General features: G+C 39.9%; 1 protein-coding gene across 1 annotated transcript; it reads left to right on the top strand.

Annotated features, from left to right (window-relative positions):
• The first annotated feature begins 1,571 nt into the window (after positions 1-1,571).
• On the top strand, positions 1,572-15,655 carry SGF29 (SAGA complex associated factor 29). Its single transcript, XM_014054883.2, has 10 exons — positions 1,572-1,720; positions 3,330-3,408; positions 3,703-3,778; positions 5,102-5,174; positions 5,256-5,320; positions 8,095-8,224; positions 8,314-8,460; positions 11,676-11,711; positions 12,532-12,694; positions 15,247-15,655. Exons 2-10 carry the CDS (start codon positions 3,334-3,336, stop codon positions 15,361-15,363), a joined length of 882 nt encoding a protein of 293 aa, XP_013910358.1. The 5' UTR covers positions 1,572-1,720; positions 3,330-3,333; the 3' UTR covers positions 15,364-15,655.
• The last annotated feature ends 8,743 nt before the right edge of the window (positions 15,656-24,398 follow it).

Here is a 24,398-nt window from a genome sequence, read left to right as displayed (position 1 = left end):
CGGTAGTTGCCAAGTGCTTGAATTTTGATCATGTGACTGTGGGGGGGGGATACTTGACAGTTGTAAGTGTGAGGACCAGTTGTGCCATTGCTACATCAAATGGCCACTAGAAATGGTTGTAAACTGAGGGACTATTTATAAAAGTAGTACCAAACTACAATACTTCTGATGTGAACTCTGCCGTCTTGTGATTCTGATTAGCAGGTTCAGTTCAGCCAATGCTGAAGCACAGTAAATTATGTAAAGTTAATAATACTGGGCTGGTACAGTTTGTTCCTGAACATACTGAACGGAGTAATGTCTGAAGTCAACATGATGCAAAGTGAATGTGGGGAGGGAAGCATCAGCGGCCAATGAGAGAAATTGCCTGCCATGTAATAAGAGTGGACAAAAAGTGCAGCTAATAAAATTGTCACTGTAATTTGAGAAGCGCTTCTGCATCTGCTTGCCTTTAAAAAAAAACACGATACTTTTCCAGCTGTTCAATTAAATCTTCAACAAATGGTAAACATGATTTTTGATCCAATCTCTCTCAGCCTAATCCACTCACAGGATTGAGTGGGGAAAATAGGAGGAACATGTTTGCCACCTTGAGTCATTTGTAAAAATAATGAAGGGCTACAAAAATAAATAAGATAGCTGCAGCTTTATTTGGCATAAACTCTTATGGACCACAGTTCATTTTATCCAAAGCATGAATTATAAACCTAAAAGGCATATGCCAACAATTTAAGTGTTCCACATTGTGGTTTGACCGGTTATGTGTCTTAATCTCTTTTGGTATTTGTTGTGTGATTGCATTAATCCACTGCAATATGCTTGCTACAAAAACGAAGCATGTTCTCAGCAGGAATCCCTCTTTTTGCAATTAATTTCCAGCTTTTTTAGGAGGCACAGAAAGCATGTTTTGACTTTGAGAATGGCTGGTGACTGTAATTCTGTTTTCATATCAATTCCATGCTAGGTTTCTGTAACGCTTACTTGGAAGGAAACTTAAATGAGTATGACATCTCCAAATAAACCCTATATGAAAAGATACATTATTTCCCTTTCTACTTTCTCCTCCCGATTTGCACACGGAATAACAACTTTTTATAGAATATAAGCATTGTATAAACCACGATCACGCCTCAAAAACTTCAAGGTTTGAAAAGTTATGCCACCACGCGCTCAGCAACAAATCCGCGTTGAAAGTGAACCAAAGAGCATGCGTCGATCAACAAAAACTACAGTTCCCACGAGGCTTTTTGCAGTGGTCGTTAACTTTTTGGAAATAATAAATTATTCCACGGTCAAACTCCTGCTTTGGGGTGTATTTTTAATATTGTCCCTCTGTAGAGGTCCACTTGGATATATCTTGTTCCTTATAACCATGTTTCCACCTTCTGTTATTTTTTTTTAAAAAAAAGATTGGAAAGAACAACACAGTTAAAACGGGTTTTTTTTGTTGGGGGGGGGGGGTTGGTTGTGGCGAAGTCTATAGACGCATGCGCAAAAATAGAGCCCATGAACGGGGAAATTGATTCCGCGGATTGCGCGTGCGTTAACTTCCCACCGTTCAGTGCGCACGCGCTAGTCCCTTAGCTGTAGGAAGTTCACTGGGCGAGGTTTTTGCGTCATTTTTAGGCGCGCGTGCCGTCTTTATTATATTTTTTTTTAATCTTTCTATCAATCGTTTAGCGAACCTGCGTCGAGCGTTATTCTCCGCGGACTTTAAACGGTAGGGGGTCAAGTGTTTGTCGCGGTAGTGGGAACTTAACGGGAATAAAGGGGTGAAGAAGTTTATAATTGCACTGATTATAATAGTGCTGTGTCGCCCCCTACTGGTATCCTTTGCGTGTTGAGGATCTATTCTGTGCTGCTGCGCGTGTGGTCGATCATTGCAATACAGGTAGACCTCAACTTGCAACAGATCATTTAGTGACCGTTCAAAATGACCAACGCCAGTGAAAAAAAGGGATTTATGTGACCATTTTTCACACCATTGCAGGATCCCCATGGTTTCGTGATCAGAATTCAGATGCTTGGCAACTGACTCATATTTATGACCGTTGCAGCGTCCTGGGATAATGGGATCTGGTTCTGCAACCTTCTGACAAACTAAGTCAATGGAGAATCCAGATTCACTTAACAACCCTGTGACTAACTTAACATATGCAATGATTTGCTTAACAACTGTGGCCAAAAACAAATCGTAAAATGGGGCAAACTCACTTAACAAATGTTTCACTTAGCAACATAAATTTTGGTCTCAATTGTGCTGGTTGTAACATGACAATCTGTATATAGTGATGCCCCTTCTTTCAACCAACACATCATGAGAATCCGTACTGTATCTTGAAGGAGATCACAGATTCTCCTGTTTTCTTCGGATGAAAGAAATGGAAAGTGGTATTGTTCAATGTTCTGTGAAAGCGTACAAAGTGACATGTTTTTGACAGCAAGTGCCTACATTGCAGTTGTCCTAATGCACCTTACCCTGTAAACGTGCATACTGGATTTGCAAATGATAGTTGGAAATCATATGTGTATTTATTACTTTCCAGAGGGATGGCCTTTTCTATATGTTGAAGTGTAAATCTGCTTCCAGAGCTCTTAGGCCAGCCATGGTGAGATGCTTGGTTAAGGATGTTAAAGTTCAACTTTGTTCATGCCAAGGAGACAACAGCTGTCAGGCTGAAGTTGAATAAAAAGGCAGCTAAAAACATACAGAAATTAAAATGGTCAATTTAAACTGGCAAATTTTATTTTTAAATTAAAATATGCACCTCATATCTGCTGAATTCAGAAAATAAGTACATTTAATTCAGTTTATTCTGCAGATATAAGCACAGGAATACAAGATGAACCTGGTCCCAAGGCTACTTTACCAAATAAAAATATATGGAAACTTTCCCAAAGTTTCTAGACATACTTTACTTGTTTGTATTTCATGTTTCTAAAGTCAAACTCATTAGATGGACTTTAATAAACACACAGAGTTGTTTTATAAGCAAAATCTTAGCTATTTTGCAGATTAAAGTTAGTTCTTCCCATGAAACAGGAAAACACTTTCACTTCATTATGAACACTTATTTGCACCAAATGTAGGATATGCTAAAAGTATGTCTGTGGAGATTCTCAGTTATCCAGGTCATAGTTGTCTCAAAATTGCCTTTTCAAAAGGCAACTGGACTGTTTTTTCCAATTGCCTTTTGAAAAAGCACCTTTAAGACTAAAAATACTGTATTTATTAATGTTTTTATTAATGTTTTAAGATAAACAGTGCAAATGTTATAATGCAATTGATTTGAGAGAAATTCCTTTCTCCCACTTTACATTTCTTTCAGCAACATGGCTTTGGTATCAGCTGATTCAAGAATTGCTGAACTCCTAGGAGAATTGCACCAGCTTATCAAACAGACCCAGGTAATGTGATTTTCCCCACCCCTGGAATATTTAGGCCTGTATGTAACATGAAATTTACTTAGCTTGTCATAGCCAATGATGAGGAAAGGAGAAGGTTTGCCTTTTGCAATTTTAGAAAGCGAGGATATTTTTTCAATTGGGCCCACATCTTGTTTTCGTAATGCACCAATGTAACAATGATGAGAGGAAGGCATGAAACTGGTGTGGTGGCTTAACTTTGAGAATAAACCCTGTGTGCTAAAATAAAAATCATATTGTCCAAAAAAATTAACCAGAAACACTTTTTGTTGCTAGGAGGAACGATCAAGAAGTGAACATAATCTTGTGAATATCCAGAAAACACATGAACGGATGCAGACAGAGAATAAGAGTAAGTGGAAAATGCCAGCCTTGTAACATCTTCCCTAGAAATCCTTTGTGAAGTAACATTTTGAGTCTGGTGCTAGAGAGAGTCAGTTGAGCCAATTTATTCAACTACCATTACTCTTTAACAATTGCCAATAGTGGCAATGGTCATGGAGGTTCTTGTAGGCAGGGAAAGTCATTGTTTGCTGCATCAAAAGGCAGATAAATTAAACAATTTAGTGGCTGCAGAAAGAATGCTCTGGAGTTGGAATAGGTTTGGAACTAAAGTTTTCCTCTTAGAGGAAAATGGGTGACTGTTTTCTAGAAAATCTTGAATTGCAAAATGTTCTGGCCAATCACTTGTGTGTATTAAATTAATTTTCAGAAGATAGTCCTTAGGGCTGCTCATTCATCCGGAATTTCTACCTCACAAGAGACCAACTTGCAAAGTGTATTTTGAGAATGAAATAATATGGTTAATTTTGCAGATTGAAACAATAATATTCTTTCAGTAATGAATAATGAATGATTATGTCATCGAAATACATTTTAAATCTAGTTTTAAAATGAATTGTTGTTTTTCTCCACTTACACTTCACTTATGGCTCTCTCGGCTGAATAATAAAATGGTGCTTTTTAAATTATTAAGAAAAAAAAGAATAAACAGACAACAAATTGAATATATACAGAATTACGTATAATATAGAGCACTTCCATCTAGCTAATGAATGGGCTTCCCATGACTTGCTGAGCATTGTAGAAAATTAAACTGGTTGGGCTGTTGCCACAAATTAGAACAAGTGATTTTATTGTCTGTTGTATTCTTTAGGCTTTCGATGTTTCCCATTTCTTCTATACGAGATACCCTTAGTCAAAAGTTTGACTAATTTTGACTAATATGCCACAGTTTTTGCCTGGTATATTAGAATATGTAGTATATTTGATTTAGCTTAATGTGTCAGGTGAGCCTGACTTGTCACTTCTAAGCTTTAGATTATGTCTCACAGTGTTGTGTTAATTCAGTTTTAATATATTCAGACAAACTTGATGAAACAAATCTATGGAGATTCTCAGGTCATGGATGGTGGGAACAGAAGTATTTATTTTCAACAACTCTCTAAAAGAATGTAAATGACCAGCTGTCTGCAAGGAATATAAATACTTCTATTCCCCACCACTCATTCAATAGCTGAAGAAGCTTCTTGGATGAGAAACGAAACGTCTTCAAAGAAAAACAAGAAAGTTCAATTACCTCCTGAAAAAGCACGTTTGGGACATGGCTTAGAACAATAGATAATTAGATTTCTATGGGCACTCAGGATTACCTGCCTTTGTTTCTTCTGTCTAGTCTCTCCGTATTATCGGACAAAATTACGTGGCCTCTATACAACAGCTAAGGCTGATGCAGAAGCTGAATGCAAGTGAGTATATATCTAACTTAAATGCTTCTGAGGAGAGAAGGTGAATCCTTTTCATGTTGCTTCTTTGCCCTCTTTACCCAGTATCCTGCGCAAGGACTTGGACAAGATTGCTGAGATAAAGTCTCTTCTGGAAGAACGGCGAATTGGTGAGTGATGAAAAGCTCTGAATAAGGCAGAGCAAATGGGATGCTTCAGCTGTTGCAAAAATGTTGGGTAGTATCCCAAGATTTTAAAAGTTTTAATTATTCAAGCAGCCTATAAAAAGGATGCATGTGCATTTTTTATGTGGACTTGTCTTCCATTAATAAAGATAGTCCTCAAGTACAAATGGCAACTGGGATAAAAATTTCTGTTGCTAAGCGGTGCAGTCATAAATCGTGACTGCATTGCTTAGTGACAACAATCCCTACAGTTCCAATGTCCGTTAACTGAATTGCAGCAGTTGTTAGGCTAGAACATCCTCACAACAAGGAGTCATGGTGGCTCAGTGGCTTAATGACGGTGGAGATGGTTCTCAGTTCTGCAGTTTGAGCCCTAGCATTGGGTGGCAGGCTGAGTTCCTGTCACTCGCCTCAGTTCTGTCCTCTTAATAGTTTGAAAGCATAGTCTATGCAAGTAGATAGATAGGTACCACTTTGGAGGGGAGACAAACTGGTTCTCTGTGCAGGCAGTCAGTTCCTATGGCTCTGAACTTTCCCGGTTGCAGCGCCTGCTTATGAGGCAGCTCTGGGAAGAGAAGGGGCCCTTGGGTGAAGCTGCAGGAAAAGCCATTCATTTTTCCAGTGAAGCCAGGTTGCCCTCCTGTGGCGGAACTTGGGACGTGCCCAAGCATTTCCTATAAGTGGGCTGGTACCTTGGCAAGCCAAACTAGTATTCTGCAATACCGTTGTGGTCTCCTCGCTACTATAACAATGCTATAACCTAATAATAGTCATCATCATCATCCTTGCAACCTCCAGTTGGCTTCCCACAACTAAAATCAGTGGGGAAGCCATTTGGAAGTTGCAAGTCACAAGCGGCTTGCAAGCAGGCAGGTAGATAAGAAGGAGAGGGCATGAGGAGGTGAAGTTTAGGGGGATGTGCAAGGATGCCAGTGTGTGGAGTGGTCTCTGTGGAACAAGAGCAGATGGGCTAGGGGAAACAGTGTGGGTGGCAGAGGCATATCCCAGGGATTTGCAACCTTCCTTTCCAACTTCCCCATTGATGGGGAAGCCATTCAGGGAAGGTAACAAATTGCAATCATGGCTTGCAGAGCACAACAATCAATTTTAAGTATGAGCTGGTTGCTAAGTTCCAGATTGAAATCATATGATTGCACGGATGCTGGGATGGATGGAACTTTGAGAAGCAGTCATAACCACCAATTTTTAAGCACCATCGAATTTTTAGTCGCTGAACAAATGGCCATAAGTCGAGAACAACCTGTACTCAAGTCTAATGCTTTCAGATCTGGATTGCAAACATTTAGTCAACCACTAGATGGTAGCGAATAAATATACAGTATAATGCTTTAATGCCTTGCTGCCACTTAGTGGTTATCTATATTGTTGCAGTCCAGTTCTACTAATCCTAATCTGGTTGTGCCAGAAAAATTGAATAAGAATTCTTTGCTGCTTCCAAGAAATGGATAGAAAAATTGAGAAAAGATGAAGCGTTACTTTGATGAGGCTAATTGGCTTCTGTTGCTGGGTTAAAAAAATCACTCTAAGCCTATGTTGTCTTTAAGTATATTTGAGGAACAAGCTGATACATGGCAAACCAAACTATTGTGCCATATTTGCAGCACAGCATGTAAACCCAAACAGATCCTGACTAAGTTAGGGTTTACATGCTTAGTGTATTATTCTTGAATGTCTGGTGCATCAGCCATTTTATCCATTTTCCTAATATGAATAATTGCACTGGGATGCCTTCGTATCAGTTAAGTATCTGCTGAGCTGGCCAAGAGAACCCTACGGTTCCCTTAAATTCTAGTTTAAATTGGGCAGGAAGTTTTGGGCTGTGCATCACATGACGATGAATAAAGGCGAGAGTTTGTAAGTGAAAGTGGAAATTCTCTCCTAGAATTTGGAACTTACCCTTGATAGCAGTAGCAGTAGACTTATATACCGCTTCATAGGCCTTTCAGGCCTCTCTAAGCGGTTTACAGAGAGTCAGCATATTGCCCCCAACAATCTGGGTCCTCATTTTACCCACCTCGGAAGGATGGAAGGCTGAGTCAACCCTGAGCCGGTGAGATTTGAACCGCTGACCTGCTGATCTAGCAGTAGCCTGCAGTGCTGCACTTAACCACTGCGCCACCTGATAGGATAAGCTCTTTTCCTATCAAGGGTAAATTCCAAATTCTAGGAGAGAATTTCCACTTTCACTTACAAACTCTCACCTTCATTCTTGTAAATTTACAAGAAATTCACTGCCCTAAGCTGATATCTGCCTGGTGTGCAATATGTAAACAAAGTGAGAAATTTGATGTATTGATTTATTCACAATTCCTTGTGATGAGGCAGTGAAAAGTCTTTGCAACATCAGCTCTTCTTTTTACTTAGATTATATCTCTTTTTACATTCAAGACCTGACGTCTGCCTATACAGGGCTCCCTTCTCCCATATTGTTTTAGGACATAAAGTTACTGTGTTCTTGATAAGGAAGTGAATATGATTGACAGGTTTATTTAAAAGCTGGGAGATCGCCTGCAAAGTTAGAATATTGAAAGCATTGTTTTCCAAGATTAAAACATCTGGTTTTGACTTGGATTGTTGGTTGATTGATTGAGTGATCATTCATTCGTTCGTTCGTTCGTTCATTCATTCATTCATTCATTCATTTGTATTTTCTTCTATTGGCTGAGACACTTCTGTCCTTATTGATTCTTACATATAACCAAACCTTTTCGGGTCTGCTTCAACCTCTCTTCACACAGCTGCCAAGATTGCTGGCATCTACAATGACTCTGAGCCGCCACGCAAAACCATGCGCCGTGGAGTGCTGATGACTCTTCTCCAGCAGAGCGCCATGACTCTCCCATTGTGGATTGGGAAGCCTGGAGAAAAGTAATTTCTGGGACGGTGTGGTGGGTTCTGAGCACCTGAAGTCACCCTTTAGCCATGGATTAGACCCTTTTGTCTGGTTTCTTATGCAGGCCGCCTCCCCTTTGTGGTGCCATCCCTGCCTCTAGTGATTATGTGGCCAAACCAGGCGATAAAGTGGCAGCTCGTGTCAAAGCTGTTGATGGGGATGAGCAGTGGATCTTGGCTGAGGCTGTGAGCTACAATCATGCCACCAACAAGTGAGTATATGGGACTATGGTAGTGGCATTGAGAGTCTTCACATTGTTTTTTACTTTAATAGATAGCGGTTTTATGTTAATAGATAGTGTTTTGCTAATTAAGAACATTGGTTGTTTGTCTTGGAAACAGTCATTCTGAAGTATGTACATATGGTAGGTGAGGGCCAGCTTGGTCTAATAATTAAGGTGCTGGACTAGGAGTTTCACACCTGCCTTGAGCACAGAATCCACCTTAGACCATCATCGTCTCTGCTCAGAAAAAGGCAGTGGCAAACTACTTCCAAAAACATTGCTGAATGGGCTTGCACATATACCGTATTTTTTCGGACTATAAGATGCACCAGAGTGTAAGATGCACCATGATTTTGAAGAGGTAATTTTTTTAAAAAAAATGTGCACTCTGCAGGTCTCCCAAACCCTTTGTAAGTTTCGTTTTTTGCAACAAAAAAAGGGAAGGGGTTATGCAGAGCTTTGGGAGGCTTGTAGAGTGCTGGATTTCAGGAGGCCAAAAATGCTGTATTCAATGTATAAGAAGCACCCAGATTTTCACCCTCTTTTTTGGGGGGGAAAAGGTATGTCTTATACTCCAAAAAATATGGTAGTTTAGATTGACGTTAGATTGTTGTATAGTGTTTATGTGTCTATTCCAAACCAGTCTGTCCTGAAAGAGAATAAATTTGGCAATACTACAGTATGTGTGGATGTGTGCATACATGTGTATATGGATACTTGATTTCCTTATTGATAGGTCCCAGTTTATGCGAGTTGAAAGAAAAGTTTCCAGTTCCATCTCCTTGAGTCCAGGTTCTCCATAGGGTCGAGTCTTTTGAGTCCATTACTCTTCACCTTGATGATTCATGACTGCTGTGCCAAGTCTGATATGAATCATATTGTGAAATATGTGGATCGTAGGTCTTATCTGGGGTGACGATGCAGATTCTTATAGGGAGGAGGTGAAGGCTTTGGTGGACAGATGCAATAAAATAACCTGGTTTTGAATGTTAACAAAACACAGGAGATCATTGTTGATTTTAGAAAGAGCCGGCATAGTCATACTCCACTTTGTTTCAAGGCTACAGCTGTGGAGGTGGTTCAGCAGTATCTGGGGACTGAACAATTTGACTTGGTTTCTTCATACATTGTCTTTAGTGAAGTATGCAAATGAGTGTCTACATTTCGCGCATCGGATGAGGAGAGCACATCTTTCTCCTTCTGTCCCTGTCACTTTTTATAGAGACTGAGAGTGTTTTAACAAACTGCATCACTGTTTGGTTTGGTGGCCACAGTGCCTCAGCTAGAAAGTCCATACAGAGAGTGGTAAAGACAGCTGAGAAGATTATAGGAAGCTCGCTTCCCATTATTCAGGATACTTCTTATAAGCACTACGGGCTTAAAGCTTGAAGCATTGTTAGAGACCCCACACACCCACTTCACAGTCTGTTTGTGTGGCTTCCTTCTGGCAGGAGGTTTCGAAGTATCTATAGCAGGGTTAGATTCTGTAACAGCTTTGTTCTTATGCCATCTGTCTTGTAAACTCGCAAGATTCGTGGGGTTTTTTGCCATATATATGTATATTTCTGAACTGGACCGTGATGTTTCTTTGCATCATATATGTGTGTGAATGTGAATGTGGGTATTTGCATAGTGGTTATCTCTTGAGAGCTGAATGGAACAAAATTTTATTTTAATGAATGCTGATTAGTTTACATTTAAAGTGACATTTTTTAAAAAAAATTCTATGTGCTTCATGCCTGTTGAGCCTAAACTACTACATGAAATGGTGCAAGGGTCCAAAAGAGATTCTGGTCTGAGAAGTCGGAAATGTGTTGCATTAATTTTGAAGAAATGGCAGAACCATCTTTTTTTAAAAAGACCTTCATAGACTTACTAGTGTGTAGATTTTTACATCATCCCAGATCTTTTCTTCTTAAGCTTTCAACTGCCACCATTTGTCTTTCAACTTCCGCCGCTTTCTCAAGTTGAAATGGAACGATCCTAAGACAGGATGAGACTGGCAGAGGGCAGGAACTGGTTGACAGTTTAAAATCATTGGTTTTCTGGGATCCTTTTCATCAGGGCCTCCAATTTTCCTAATTTAAATGTTACTGACAGGCTCTAGATTTAGGTTCCAAAGGTTTTTTTGTTTCTTGTAATGAGGGGAGTGGCTAGCTAGTCCTGCTTAGTCATAACTTTTGGTCTATCAGTCATATCTCCCCATGCTAATGAAAGCTGCCGATTCTTATGTGCTAAATCCATGATGGTGAACCAATGGCACGCGTGCCACAGGTGGCACTGGAGGCCTCTGCTGACACGCAAGCCCCAGTTGAGCTCCACCAAGCATGCACCGCTGGCCAACTGGTTTTCAGGTCTCTGCAAAACACTATACAAGCCATCAATATACATCCTCAGGAACAGGAAGTGCCTCACCGAAGCCGATAGAGGTAAATCCTAGAGAGGCAGGAAATGCGTCACTGAACAATGCAGATGAATGCTAGAGAGGAATAAACCCGCATATAAGGCTGGCATAACTCCCGTAATAGTATAGCATAGGCATACACGGGGGGGAGTGAGTGAGAGGGGGTGCGTCCCCCCACACCCTTCTTGGTCCCAGGAGGCTTCAGGGAGGCTTGCTAGACCCAAAATAGAGTGCAGGGATGGCCGCACATGCATGCATAGGGGGAGGTGCAGGACACACACACACACACACACACACATATTGTATTATGGGTGTGGGCACGTGCACATGCGCTGTTGTGTGCGTGCACGTGCTTTCGGCACGCGAGGACAAAAAAGTTAGCCATCACTGCTAAATCACTATAATGTTAAAGAAGTCAGTATTAAACCATTCTGCAGGTTATGCCTACTTCGAGGAAGGTCTCTTTCCTTTCATTGCAGTACCAGAAATGGCTGCAGAGCTTCATTGATACGCATGCTAAAATTTACAAAAATAATAGACAAGATTTTGTGCGGGTAATTGTTATTATTGGTTATCTTTCTAGTGTGCACTAACCACATTTTTTATGGCAGGTTGCAAAGTTTTACTAGCATGCTTTAACTTCTCATTCTAATCTGAACAACTAAATGAACCAAAGGAAGGCGGGTTTTGACCTTTTAACTATCCCATGGATGTGTTGCACGCTAATTGATTACTTTTTCTCTGGTTGCCTTCCATTTGGATTTCTTCAAACTCTCATTCAACATTTTCTCTTCTTCAGATATGAGGTGGATGACATTGATGAAGAAGGAAAAGAGTAAGTGATTATAGGGATTATTAAAGGCAGAGGTGTGCCCCAGGCCCTAGAAACTTTGAAAAAGATTTCCAAAGTACTTCTCAAAATTTCTAATGTGATTAGAGGGAGAATTAAATATATGTCATTAGTGCATGCATATTCACTTTATTTAACCTTAATTATATTTATAATTAAATGAAAGGTATGTATATTTTATTTATTTAGCAATAGCAGTAGACTTATATACCGCTTCATAGGCCTTTCAGGCCTCTCTAAGAGGTTTACAGAGAGTCAGCATATTGCCCCCAACAATCTGGGTCCTCATTTTACCCACCTCGGAAGGATGGAAGGCTGAGTCAACCCTGAGCCGGTGAGATTTGAACCGCTGACCTGCTGATCTAGCAGTAGCCTGCAGTGCTGCATTTAACCACTGCGCCACCTTGGCTCTTATTTAATTTCTATAGGCACCTATCTCAATTAGTAACTGGGCGGCCTACATCATAAAAACATTAAAGAATAAAGAATAAATATATATGGTTGTCAGCTAAAACTATTGCAATAGATATTAATATAACCAGAAAATGGGGCCCTTAACACACTTGGGGACCAGGCCCTAGCACATAACCAGGTCTCTGTGGCCTTGTGAAAGTCCAGCAGGGTTGGGGGTCAATCCTGAACTTTGATGGGTGAAGAGAAAGTTGCATATTTTGGCCTTGAATGTTCCCCAGTCTGCTTTCTGAAATTCACATGTGTTCCTCAGCCTCTCCCCCCTACATATTTTGGCCCTGAATTATGGGGCTTTTGTGAGAAGTCTCTCATCTTGACTTCTGCTTTTCCACAGGCGTCATACCCTGAGCCGACGTCGCATCATCCCTCTGCCTCAGTGGAAGGCCAATCCTGAAACGGACCCCGAGGCCTTGTTCCAGAAGGACCAGTTGGTCCTGGCCTTGTACCCACAAACCACCTGCTTCTACCGAGCCCTTATTCACGCTCCACCTCAACGGGTAAGGAAGAGGCCATAGGAGTTTTCCTCAATAAATGGTCCAAACTGTAATATTCTCCAGCTGGAGGTAGAATGGCTCATGCAGGTCCACCTGAGGGGATAACTGACCTGTCCTTCTGTCTGACTAGAAGGCAGAATTGAGTGCTGGTCTAAGGAATCTCTTGGTCTGGCCTGTAGCTCTTTCTCCTGGGCTGTTCTCTAGGTAATAATTACAGAGTAACTCTGTTGTACTAATAGAACAGTGGTCCCCAAACCCCCGGTCCGTCACCTGGTGACAGGCCACAGCCCATTTAGAACCAGACCGCAGAAGGGGTGGGCAAGTGTGTGCGCATGTGTGCCCATGCAGAAAGCAGCACACATGCGTAAAGCCATCCCTTCTCCCACCACCACTACTGCCTCTGCTGGTCCACCAAGCAAGAAAGTTTGGGGAATCTTGTAATAGAGCATCAAACCACAGGTTGCTAGTATCTCATCAATGGGGAAGCCTGCAAGGTAATTTAGCTTCCCTGGAGTAATATGTCAGAACTTTGGTGGTTTAGATAGAACCAGGTGTGGATGGAGCAGGAGTTTTAAAAATGCAACAGAAAACAATCAACATTATTTACCAATGCTTAATTGTAATCTAATAGCAGAGAAAGAATGAGAGAAGCAGCCTGACAACTACAGATCATCAGTCAGGACTTCTATCCCATTCTCTAGTTTGCTTGGTTAGAGGAGAGCAGAACAGAACAGAATAACAGAATTGGAAGGGACCTTGGAGGTCTTCTAGTCCAACTCCCTGGTCTGGCAGGAAACTATGCCATTTCACACAGATAGTTGTGCAGTCTCTTCTTAAAAACTTCCAGTGTTGGAGCATTCACAATTTCTGGAGGCAGGTTGTTCCACTGATTAGTTGTTCTAACTGTCAGGAAATTTCTCCTTAGTTCTAGGTTGCTTCTCTTCTTGATTAGTTTCCATCCATTGCTTCTTGTCCTGCCTTCAGGTGCTTTGGAGAATAGCTTCACCCCCTGTTCTTTGTGGCAACCCCTTGTCTTTCCTACAAACTACCTCTGAAATTTCTTTACAGAAAATTGCTCTGAATGTATTTGTTCTCTCACCACCTCATTTTGCCAAATCCAAAATCCTTGATGTTTTCTTCAGCACTGGAAATTCACTTGATCAGTATTACATTGCTTTGCCCCTTGGCTTTCATATTCCTGGTTTAGCAGGAATATCCATCTCTGTCTTAAATTAGAAGTGCAGGTAGAAGGGAAATAGATTTGAAAATCAGGCTCTCTAAGGAAAAAAAGAAGCTAAATCACAATTAGCTAAGGAGCAACAATGGGAGATGTTGCATTCTGGATCGACAACAATTATTTTAAATCTGTTGAGACGTAATGGCGAAGTAGCTAGGTTGCTAGTGTGTGGAAGGAAAAATATATTAAATCTGAATGCAGAGGCATATAATTGGAGTTGCTGCTTCATTGTTATGCATTACATATTTTATGGTAATTAAGAAATTTGGGGTATATGCTGAGAGGGAGGGAGGGAGGGAGGGAGAAAGAGAGAGCGAGAGAGAAGACCTTTCCCCAAAACAAGCCATACTTGATTTTTACATGTGTGCCCAATATAAGCCCTACCCCCAAAATAAGCCCTAGTTCAGAAGTTAAGACCCTGCCCACTTGGGTTACACCTGGTTGCATGGAATGGGGTGAGATGCATGAGTAGAAATCAAGTGGGGATGGGGGGGTGTTGAGCTGCTTACCTTCAGACAGTTGCAACCAAGCCTCGTACACCCTGACACCTGCCTCACCTTGTCGGCCCACTTCTCTGCCCGCTTGTTTCCACTTGCGTGCATTGCCCCCCAGCCTCTGTTTCAACATCAGAGGCCTTCTGGAATGATCTCTGCAGCCGAAAAACAAGCTCCGGATTGATGCCTCTGAAGGCCTTTGACATCTAAATGGAGGCCAGGGGGCACTGCATGCGTCAATCCGCAGCTCGTTACTCGGCTATAAAGGCCTTGCCTGAAGGCCTCCGACGGTGATGTGCGAGAGCAGCGGCAAGTGGCCACACAAAAAGTGGTCGGGCTCCTGCTGGGCGGGGCTGTCTGTGGTGCCTCTGTGAGGTGAGACAGTGGAAGACGTCCCCCCAAAATAAGACCTGGTGCCTCTCTTGGAGGCAAAAAAAAAAGACTGGTCTTATTTTCAGGGAAATACAGGAGAGGGAGGGGGAAGGAGAGAGAGAGAGAGAGAGATGAATGAGAGAGATCGAGATTAAAGAGGTAGATTAAAAGTTCAAAGAAATATTTTTCCATCGACAATTGGCAAATGACTGTTATGAAGCCATGTGTGAGTGCAGGATCTTTGTAACCCTGGATACATGAAAGCAGGAACCTCTGAAAATTTTCCCAATCCATTCATAATTGTGGTCTAAGTAAGCTTCTGTTTAGTAAGGATGAGGTAACGGAAAAGCATGAGAAGAAAAAGAAGCTGCTTAATAATCCAGTGGAGAGGATGAGTGAATGGCCATCCCGCTGTAGGAGATAACTAAATCCATTGTTTTTCTTGGCCTCAGCCCCAAGATGACTACTCGGTCCTCTTTGAAGATACCAGCTATGCAGATGGCTACTCTCCCCCACTCAATGTAGCTCAGCGCTACGTTGTGGCTTGCAAAGAAACAAAGAAGAAGTGACGTTGTCCTGCAGCTGCAGCTTGGTGAGGAACTATCCCAGTCAACTTCTGCAGAGGGACAATGAAGCAGGAAGCAACAGAAACACAACAAGAGCAGGAGTCTAATTTATTAACCTAAGAAGATTGCATTCCAACACAACACAGGTGGAGAAATAGCTATATGGTTACTTCCAAAAGTTAACGACTATGGCAGGAGTGGATAGTTGCTTTGGAAGTGGCCAACTATGATTCTTTGAGTAAAGAACAGACAATTGCTTGCTATTTGTCAGTTTTCATTAATTGGATTTTTAAACTTTTCCCCCTTTGCAGCTGTTTTGTTTTATTTAGGCTGCCTTTTTGGCTTGCCTCAAATTAATGAAGTTTTGCGTACTTTAGATCCCCTCCCTCCCCCCATTAAGAAGATTGCAAAATCTCCTGCCTTGGAGAAAAGATTTGGAATTAAATCCAGCATTTGAAACACAAGAACTTGACCTAAATTTGTGAATTTCTAAAGGAAAGTAGGAGGGGGTTGGGGAAGGTTTTTTTTAATTTATTTTGGGGTGAAAGGGACGACTAGGACTCCTGGTCAGCTATGGAAGATAATTTTACTAATTGTTAATTGTTGCAATTTCCTATTTTATTCATTTCTCTACTTGAAAAAAAACACCTAAATCATAAGGGTGTTGTTATTCTGATGTGACTAGAATTCCAATAGAATCTTTTTTTCAAGGATTGGAACAAAACCAGGGGTGGTGACTTGAAACTAGCCTCAAAAGAACAGATTGCATAATTTTATTTATTGCATAAATTATAACATTTAAACTACACAAGAATAAAAATACAAAATGCAAAGTAGAAAAGAAATAACTACTAATGAAAAACATGTTATGAAGAAGAAAAATTCACAATGCATTTGATAATAATTGCTGCCTGCAATAGAAATTATACGATCAATAGTTTTCTGAAGTATACCAAAGCAGTGTATATCTGTATAACATTTTAAAGAAGTTATTGGTAAGTATAAAAACCAGATAATGGTGCCTCTCAGTCTCTAGAATTTTTAGTGGGAAGAATTATGGAGCTAGAAATTATATTTCCAGAAATAGGAACATTATAAACATTTGATTTTTCTTCTTTTCTGAAAGTTTTTGTAGAACACTTAACTGATGTAACACCATTTTCCATCTAATGAGACTCAGTTTGCATCCTAAAAATGTTTTCTTACTGCTACTGATAATAGTACCTAACACAGACCAGATATTTTGTGTTATAAAACATTTTGGTCCAATAAAAAATATCCCAAATATATTTTTAAAAAGATAACTCAACTTTCTTAGTGTTTTTTCCCCTTTGGAAATGTTTCACTTTTCATCCAAAAAATTTCTTCAATTCTTCAAAACTGAAGAAGCTTCTTGGATGAGAAGCAAAATGTTTTCAGAGGAAAAAACCCCAAGAAAATCCAGGTGTATTTAAAAGCACCTTTGGGTCAATCACGACTTGGATGATTAAGAATCTCCATAAATATTTTTGCCCAAGAAAAATATTTATAAATTTAGGAGGAAATTGGGAAAAGGACAGCATTGTTTCTTTTTAAAGAGAGGTGTTTATACAAATATTCAGAAATGAATTCTATTTGGTGTCAGCTAGAAATGGCTACTTTTACCTACCAAATTTTTGAAGTGATTTTTTTTTCTTTAGGAACAGAAAAAATAGCTGTTGTGCAAATGTTTTATGTGGCCCTTTGTTGATGAGGAAATTGGGGGGAAATGCATGACACAATGTTGCTCAACAAATCAAGCTTGAACTCAGAACAAACAAAATCTTGCCAAATAAACCTAGGCCTGCTCCCATCTGTCAGTTTTCTTCTCTTTCAGGAGGTTGTGAAAGGATAGGAATGATTTGGAGGGAAGAAGTGACCCAAGGTTGCTGCCCTGAATAAAATTAATCAATAGACCTCCAGGTTGAAAGACTATTGCTGTTACTGTATTGCTGACTTGGGACTTTTCTCTTGGTATTACATACCAACAGTTTACTGCCTACAATTTTATATGGTTATATGGCAGTGGTTAGAATGCAGTACTACAGGCTACTGGTAAAATGAGGACCCAGATTGTTGGGGGCAATAGGCTGACTCTGTAAACTGCTTAGAGGGGTCTGTAAAAATACTATGAAAGGGTATATAACTCTTAAGTGCTGCTGCTTTCCTTTGAGAACTATTTTACTTCCTCCCCATTGCTTGATTTCACAATGAATGTTCTCTTATTTCCCATTGTGTATTTAAGCTCTGTGCCTTTCTGCTGGGGTGAACTTTATCCAGTGGCCTCTTAAACTCATTAAAGCCCATGAAATCTTTTATATGGTTTGTTGATTAACTCAATGAATTATATTACGAAGATTCGGGCAGGGACTTTCCCACAGGCGCACGAAACATTTGCTAAGCGTCAGGTTGTCATCCCGCTGTCTAATCATTTTGCCTTGTGTGCAGCAATGGTTATTACGATTGGACAGAGGGGAAGAAGATGTCCTACCTCAGAAATGTGAGGTATTATATTTAGCAATTTGAAATGTAGGGCAAAGATAAGAAGAAAGATTCATAGTTTGAAAGCATTATCTCTGAGAAGTATTTTTAGCGAAGATTGCAAGCTGTCCTGAGTTGGAATAATTACTAGTAGTGCTAGTATTACTCCCTCTGTTTTTATTAACATGTCAATGACAGTCAGCTCAGCTTTTTAAAAGTATTTCTTTGCATCGGCTAGCATTTAATTGACATATTGTCAGGTAAGATACTGACATGAAAATGAAACATCTGATTCCTGGATTGTTTCCCACATGCAAATTGATGCAGAAACTGCCTACTTTTCTTCCTTGCTACATAAGTTTGTTTGCATGATGCCCCTCCCCCCTTTTCTTTTTCTTACAGGGGTCTTTTTTCAGTGTTTTTTTCAATTCCTCGCATTAGGCAAAATGAATTGATTACTTTGAGCAGTTGGAGAAGCTCAGTGTCACAATCTCAAGTTTTTCCTTTGAAGCTCTCTTTCATTGGAGGGCAAAGCTCTGTGGGTTATATGTCTTCTTCAGGATACTTAAGCTACAGGAAGTCCTCACTTAATGACCGGCTGCTTAGTGACCATTTGAAATCCCCCCCCCTGTTGTTTCCCCAAAAGGTACTTAATGACTCAGTTGTTATATTCTAATAGCCATACAACAACCACATGATCACATTTTGGACACTTGGCCAATGGTTCTATTTCAGCCATTTGCAATATACTGTGGTCATGTGACCATGATTTTTGGCAGTTTTGTCAATTCTGGTTTCTGGCACAAAAAAAACACCCCGCTGAATGGATAAAATTCATTCACTTAATGATCACACTGTTTATTCAACAACTGCCATGTTTGCTTAACAAGGGCCGCAAATGGATTTGCTTAACAACCACCATATTCGTTTAACAATTACCACATTCACTTAATGACCACTACAAAAATGGTAATAAAATCAGGCACAATATAACGGTGGTCCACTTAACAACTGGAACAACGTATGGCCATAATTCCAGATTCAATTACAGTCATAAGCCAAGGACTATTTGTAGTCCTTGTTGCTGTTAAAGAGAAAGAAAGACGATAGGATGATTCCAGTGATGTGCAGTCAGGGGAGGCAGAGCTGTCATCATGAAAAGAAAAGAAAATGTAAAAGGAAAAAAGGCTGAGGTAGTTGCTGCCAGAGTCATAGTGGATGACTCTGCTTAGTGCTTAACTGTTTAAAAAAGCCTCTTTAAAAAGTGCCCTCTGCAGGAGGAGGCGGGAGAACCACGTGCCTCATTTAGTCTGATTTTATGATCACTTGAGTAGAGTTAAGCAAGGGTGAAAAGCCGAAAAATTCCTTATGTAGATGAGGCACGTGGTTTTTTTGCCTCCTCCTAGAGGGCGTTTTTTAAGAGGCTTTTTTAAACAGTTAAGCAGAGTCATCCATTGGGGACTCTGGCAGCAGCTAACTCAGCCTGACCTCAGCAGCTCTTGCCTTTTTCCTTTTATATTTTTACATTTTCATGATGGCAGACAAGAGCAGAGTTGAAATCCTCTGTGATTGTGAAACAGCTGGAAAAGGTATGTGGGTTGGAGGGAGGGGGAGGAATTCAAAATTAATGTAATTTGTAAGTAATTGTAAGTAATTTGTGTGTGTGTGTGTGTGTGTGCGTGCGTGTGTTTGTTTCTTCACTCAGAGGGAAGGGGGTAGGAGAGGCAGGGAGGGCAGCCCACCAGCTTTCTTTCTCTGTGCCGGGGCAGCCCGCCAGCAGAGGCGGGTCTTTTACCCACCTCTGCTGGCGGGCGGGCACTTTCTTTCTAGAAAATGGCTTGTTTGAGAAGAGAGGGGCAGCCCGCCAGCTTTCTTTCTCTGTGTCGGGGCAGCCCGCCAGCAAAGGCGGGTCTTTTACCTGCCTCTGCTGGAGGGCTGGCACTTTCTTTCTTTCTAGAAAGCGGCTTTTTTTTTTTTGTCAAGTCTGTTTCTTTTTTTTTTTTAATAATTTATTTTATTTTATCAATTTCATATATACATTCACAATTATATGATCTCATAACTGTTATTAATAATATGTATTTATAACAATTTTCCCTACTGTTGACAATATACTTGAAGATCCATCTTATCTTACAACGGTCCTACTTCTTCCCTCCCTCCCTCTTTCCTTCCCTCGTTTCTTCTCTCCTACTCCCCTTCCTTCCCTCCCTCCTTCTCTCCTTCCCTCCTTCCTTCCCTCCTTTCTTTTCTCCTTCCCTCCTTCCTTCCCTCCTTCCTTCCCTCCTTTCTTCTTTCCTTCCTTCTCTCCTTCCTTCCCTCCTTTCTTCTCTCCTCTCCTTCCTTCCCTCCTTGCTTCCCTCCCTCCTTCCCTCCCTCCTTCCTACCCCCCTTTCTTCTCTCCTTCCTTCCTTCCTCCTCTCCTTTCCCTTCTCTCCTTCCCCTTCCTCCCCTTTACCCTTCCTCTCTTCTTCCCATTCCTCCCCTCTTTCCTACTCTTACATTCCCTCCCATTCTTCCTCTCCCTTTCTCCTATTCCTCTCCTTTCTCCTTTCCTTCCTATCTTTCCTTCTACTCCTCCCTCCATCCACTCTAACCGTTGTTGTGTTTACATATTCTCCTCTTCAGAGGATGACCTGGTTCTCTTTTTCTTTTCTTTTTTTCCCTTATTTGAAAGTTATATAAAAAAGGCAAGATTTACAAATTACAAGATACAAAAATAGATAAAGCTCTTTACATATTTTCATCTCCCATTGCTCATCTCGCCTTACCTAGTATGAAACTAGGTTGCTAATTCCATGCAGGTAGTTATAACGGATTACCTATCAGCTTTTCAAGTTATTCCAATGTTGTGGTCTAATGGTGTTACTCAACGGTGAATTCTCACCTCTAATACATTTCTACTCTCATTTGTCCCTCTGTCTTTGTGTATTGTTTATTTGAGTTGTTGCTTAGATCGTTTTAAGTTAGTCAGCTATCTCCTTTTATATCTGAATCTTCACTGTCTCATCAAGCCATTTGTACAATTTCTCCCAGACTTTATAAAAGTCTGTGTCTTCTTTATCGTTAATCCGCATTGTCAATTTGTTCATTTCTGCTAATTCTAAGATTTTGTTCATCACCATTGTGCTAGTGGGGGCATTTTCACTCTTCCAGCACTGCGCGTAAGCGATCCTTGCCGCCGTCAAGATGTGGACGAGAAGGTATTGATTGGTTTTACATATTTTTTGATCTGTTATCCCTAATAGAAAGATTTCCGGCTTAAGACTTAATTTAATTGACATGATTTCATTCAGCCATCTTAGCGTTCGCTTCCAATACGTCTTAGCAACCGGACACGTCCACCACATGTGGTAGTACGTGCCCAGCATTGTTTTGCATTTCCAGCATTTGGCCGATAATTTTGAGGACATTTTTGCCAGTCTTGTCAGAGGGAGATGCCAGCGGTAGAACATTTTGTATATATTTTCTTTATAGGCCGTCGATTTCGTCAATTTCAGGTTCCACTCCCATACCCTTTCCCAGTCATCCAGGTCAATTGTGTGGCCGATATTTTGGGCCCAGGTTACCATGACTTCTTTTACTCTTTCTGCTTCCATTTTTCGGATCAGCAAGCAGTTATATATTTTCGAGATTAATTTCTCGTCTGGTCCTATTAAAATTTTATCCAGTTCCTGGTCCTTGTCCTGAAAGCCAAATTGTGCTAGATCTGATTTGTATTTATTTTGTATTTGAAAGTATGGCCACCAATCAATATTTATTCCCATTTCAGCCAAATTTTCCCTGGAATTTAGTCTATTTTGATCATCTAACAGCTGTTTGTAAATAACATTTTTGTCAAAATTTATCAAATTTGGGTATATCAGAGCTTCCGTCGGGGATATGCATTTGGGTAGTTGGATATAAAATTTCCTTCTAATTTCCAGCCAGTCCTTAATCAGTACCCCTCTTAAATGGTGTCTTCTAAAATAATTGTGGACTTTATTTCCCTCACACCATAAGTAATTGTGCCACCCGCATTGCACGTCATGGCCCTCTATCGTTAAGATTCTTTTGTTGGTTAACATTACCCACTCTTTTATCCACATTGTTGTTGCTGCTTGATGATATGCTTTCCATTCCGGTAGGCCCATTCCACCTTGCGCTCTTTTATCTTGAAGATGCTTATATTTTATTCTAGGCTTCCATTCCACACAAAATTTCGTACCATTTTATCCAAATCGTTATAAAATTTTTCTCCTAATTTGACCGGTGCCGTTTGAAATAAATAGAGGATTTTTGGCAAGACATTCATCTTGATTACTGCGATTCTTCCCATCAATGATATTTGTAGCTTCGACCAATTTTTTAGATCTTTTTGGATGTTTCGTAATAGTTTATCATAGTTATCTTCTTTTATAGAAGAGCATTTCGCAGATAGCCAAATCCCTAAGTATTTGACCTTTTTAGTTACTTTTAATTCCATTGCTTTCTCTAGTTCTTCTATCTTTTTTTTGGGAAAGTTCTTTATAATCATTTTTGTTTTTTCCTTATTTATTTTTAATCCGGCCACACGCCCAAAGTCCTCAATGTCCTTCATTAATTTCGGTCCTGAGATTAGAGGGTCTTCCACAATAAAGACCATGTCATCCGCGAAGGCCTGTGTTTTATATTGTTCTTTTTTTATGGTCAAATCCCTAATTTCCTGATTTAATCTTATCTGATTTAGGAGAACCTCTAACGACATAATAAATAGTAATGGGGAGAGCGGACACCCTTGTCTAACACCCTTTCCGATTCGTACCCTCTCTGTTAGTTCTCCATTAATTATAATGTTTGCTGATTGCTGTAAATATATAGTTTCTATAATCTTAATAAATTTGTCGCCGAATTTCATCATTTTTAGTTGTGTGATTAAAAAATTCCAATCTAAGTTATCAAATGCTTTCTGCGTGTCGACAAAAATTAATGCTAATTGTTTCTCAGATCTTGTTTCGTAGAATTCCAAGGTGCTAATTATTATTCTTGTATTGTTCCGAATGTGTCTTTTAGGGAGAAAGCCATTTTGGTCCGAATGGATATTTTGATTTAATATTATTTTTAATCTTTCCGCCAAAATTGATATAAAAATTTTGTAATCCGCGTTTAACAAGGATATAGGTCTATAGTTTTGAATTTTACTACTATCCGCCTCTTCCTTTGGTATTAGGGTAATGAAAGCTTCCCCCCATGATTTTGGAACCTTGCCGTTTTGTAGTGCCTCATTAAATAATTCTAATAATTTGTCTTCTACGGTATTTTGGAGTTTTTTATAGATTTCTGACGGAAGCCCATCTGGACCAGGTGTTTTATTGTTTTTTTGTTTTTGAATGGCCTTTTTCAATTCCTCTTGTGTAATTTCCTTATCAAGCATCTCTCTTATCTCCTCCGGCAAGACTGGAAGTTTCTGTTCTATTAGGTATTTTCTGATGTCTTGTTCACTAATTTCGTCCGGTTCATGTAGTTTCTTATAGTAGTTCTGTACAATCTTTTTCTTTTCCCCTATTTCCTGTTTCAAGTTCCCCTCCTCGTCGCTCAATTGTTTAATAGTTCTTTTTGCCTCATCTTTTCTTATTTTGTGGGCCAGCCATCTCCTGGTTTTATTTGCATGTTCAAAATAGTTCTGCTTCATTCTCTTAATGTTTTGTGCTACTTCCTCTTGAGAAATCAGATTTATTTGGTGTTTAATTAACTCTCCTTTTTCCCTGTATTTAATATTGTCTGGCTCTTTCTGAATCAGCAGTTCTATCTCTCTTAATTCTTTGTTCAATGTATTAAGTTTTTCCCTATGCATCTTATTTCTTCTTGTTATATAGGCTATTGATGTTCCCCTCACGACTGCCTTCATCATATCCCAGACGTTTTGTATTGATGTCTGCTCTTTACCATTTTCTTTGAAAAAATATCCCAATTCCTTTTCTATTGATTGTACAAATTGTTTCTCTTGTAATATGTTCTGGTTTAATGTCCACCTAGCTTTTATCCTTGCCTTTCCTTTCCATTGCCATAAGAGTGGATGATGGTCGGCCCACTTGTTTGTTGTTATTTCAATATTTACAGTATCCATAAGTAGTTCCGGGTTTGACCAGACCATATCGATACGGGACCAAGAATTATGTGGTTGAGAGTAGAATGTGTACTGTTGTATCTTGTCATTCATTGTTCGCCAGACATCATAGAGGTCTAGTTCCTTCACCATATTTGCATAGGCAGTTGGTAGTTTCCTTCTAGTACTTTTCTTATGTATACCCTTGTAATCCATTTTACCGTCTACTACTGCGTTGAAGTCCCCTAGAATACATATATTTTGCCACTTTATTTCATTTATCCTCTTGTGTAAATTTACATAAAATCTTTCTTGTTTTTGGTTTGGGGCATAAATTCCAACTAGTAAATTTTTTTCCCCACCATTCATTATCTCCACCATTAATATTCTACCCTCTTTATTTGCATATATTAATTTGGGGTTCAACCATTCTTTTATATACATCACAATTCCCCTTTTTCTAGTTTGTGCTGAC

Source organism: Thamnophis sirtalis, unplaced genomic scaffold (assembly GCF_051295495.1).
Source record: "Thamnophis sirtalis isolate CommonGarterSnake01/CBP01778 unplaced genomic scaffold, rThaSir2_p1.2 scaffold_4, whole genome shotgun sequence".
In the NCBI taxonomy this organism is placed as follows: Eukaryota; Metazoa; Chordata; class Lepidosauria; order Squamata; family Natricidae; genus Thamnophis; species Thamnophis sirtalis.
Note: the sequence above shows the minus strand (reverse complement) of the source record. Positions and strands in the feature narration are given on the sequence as shown.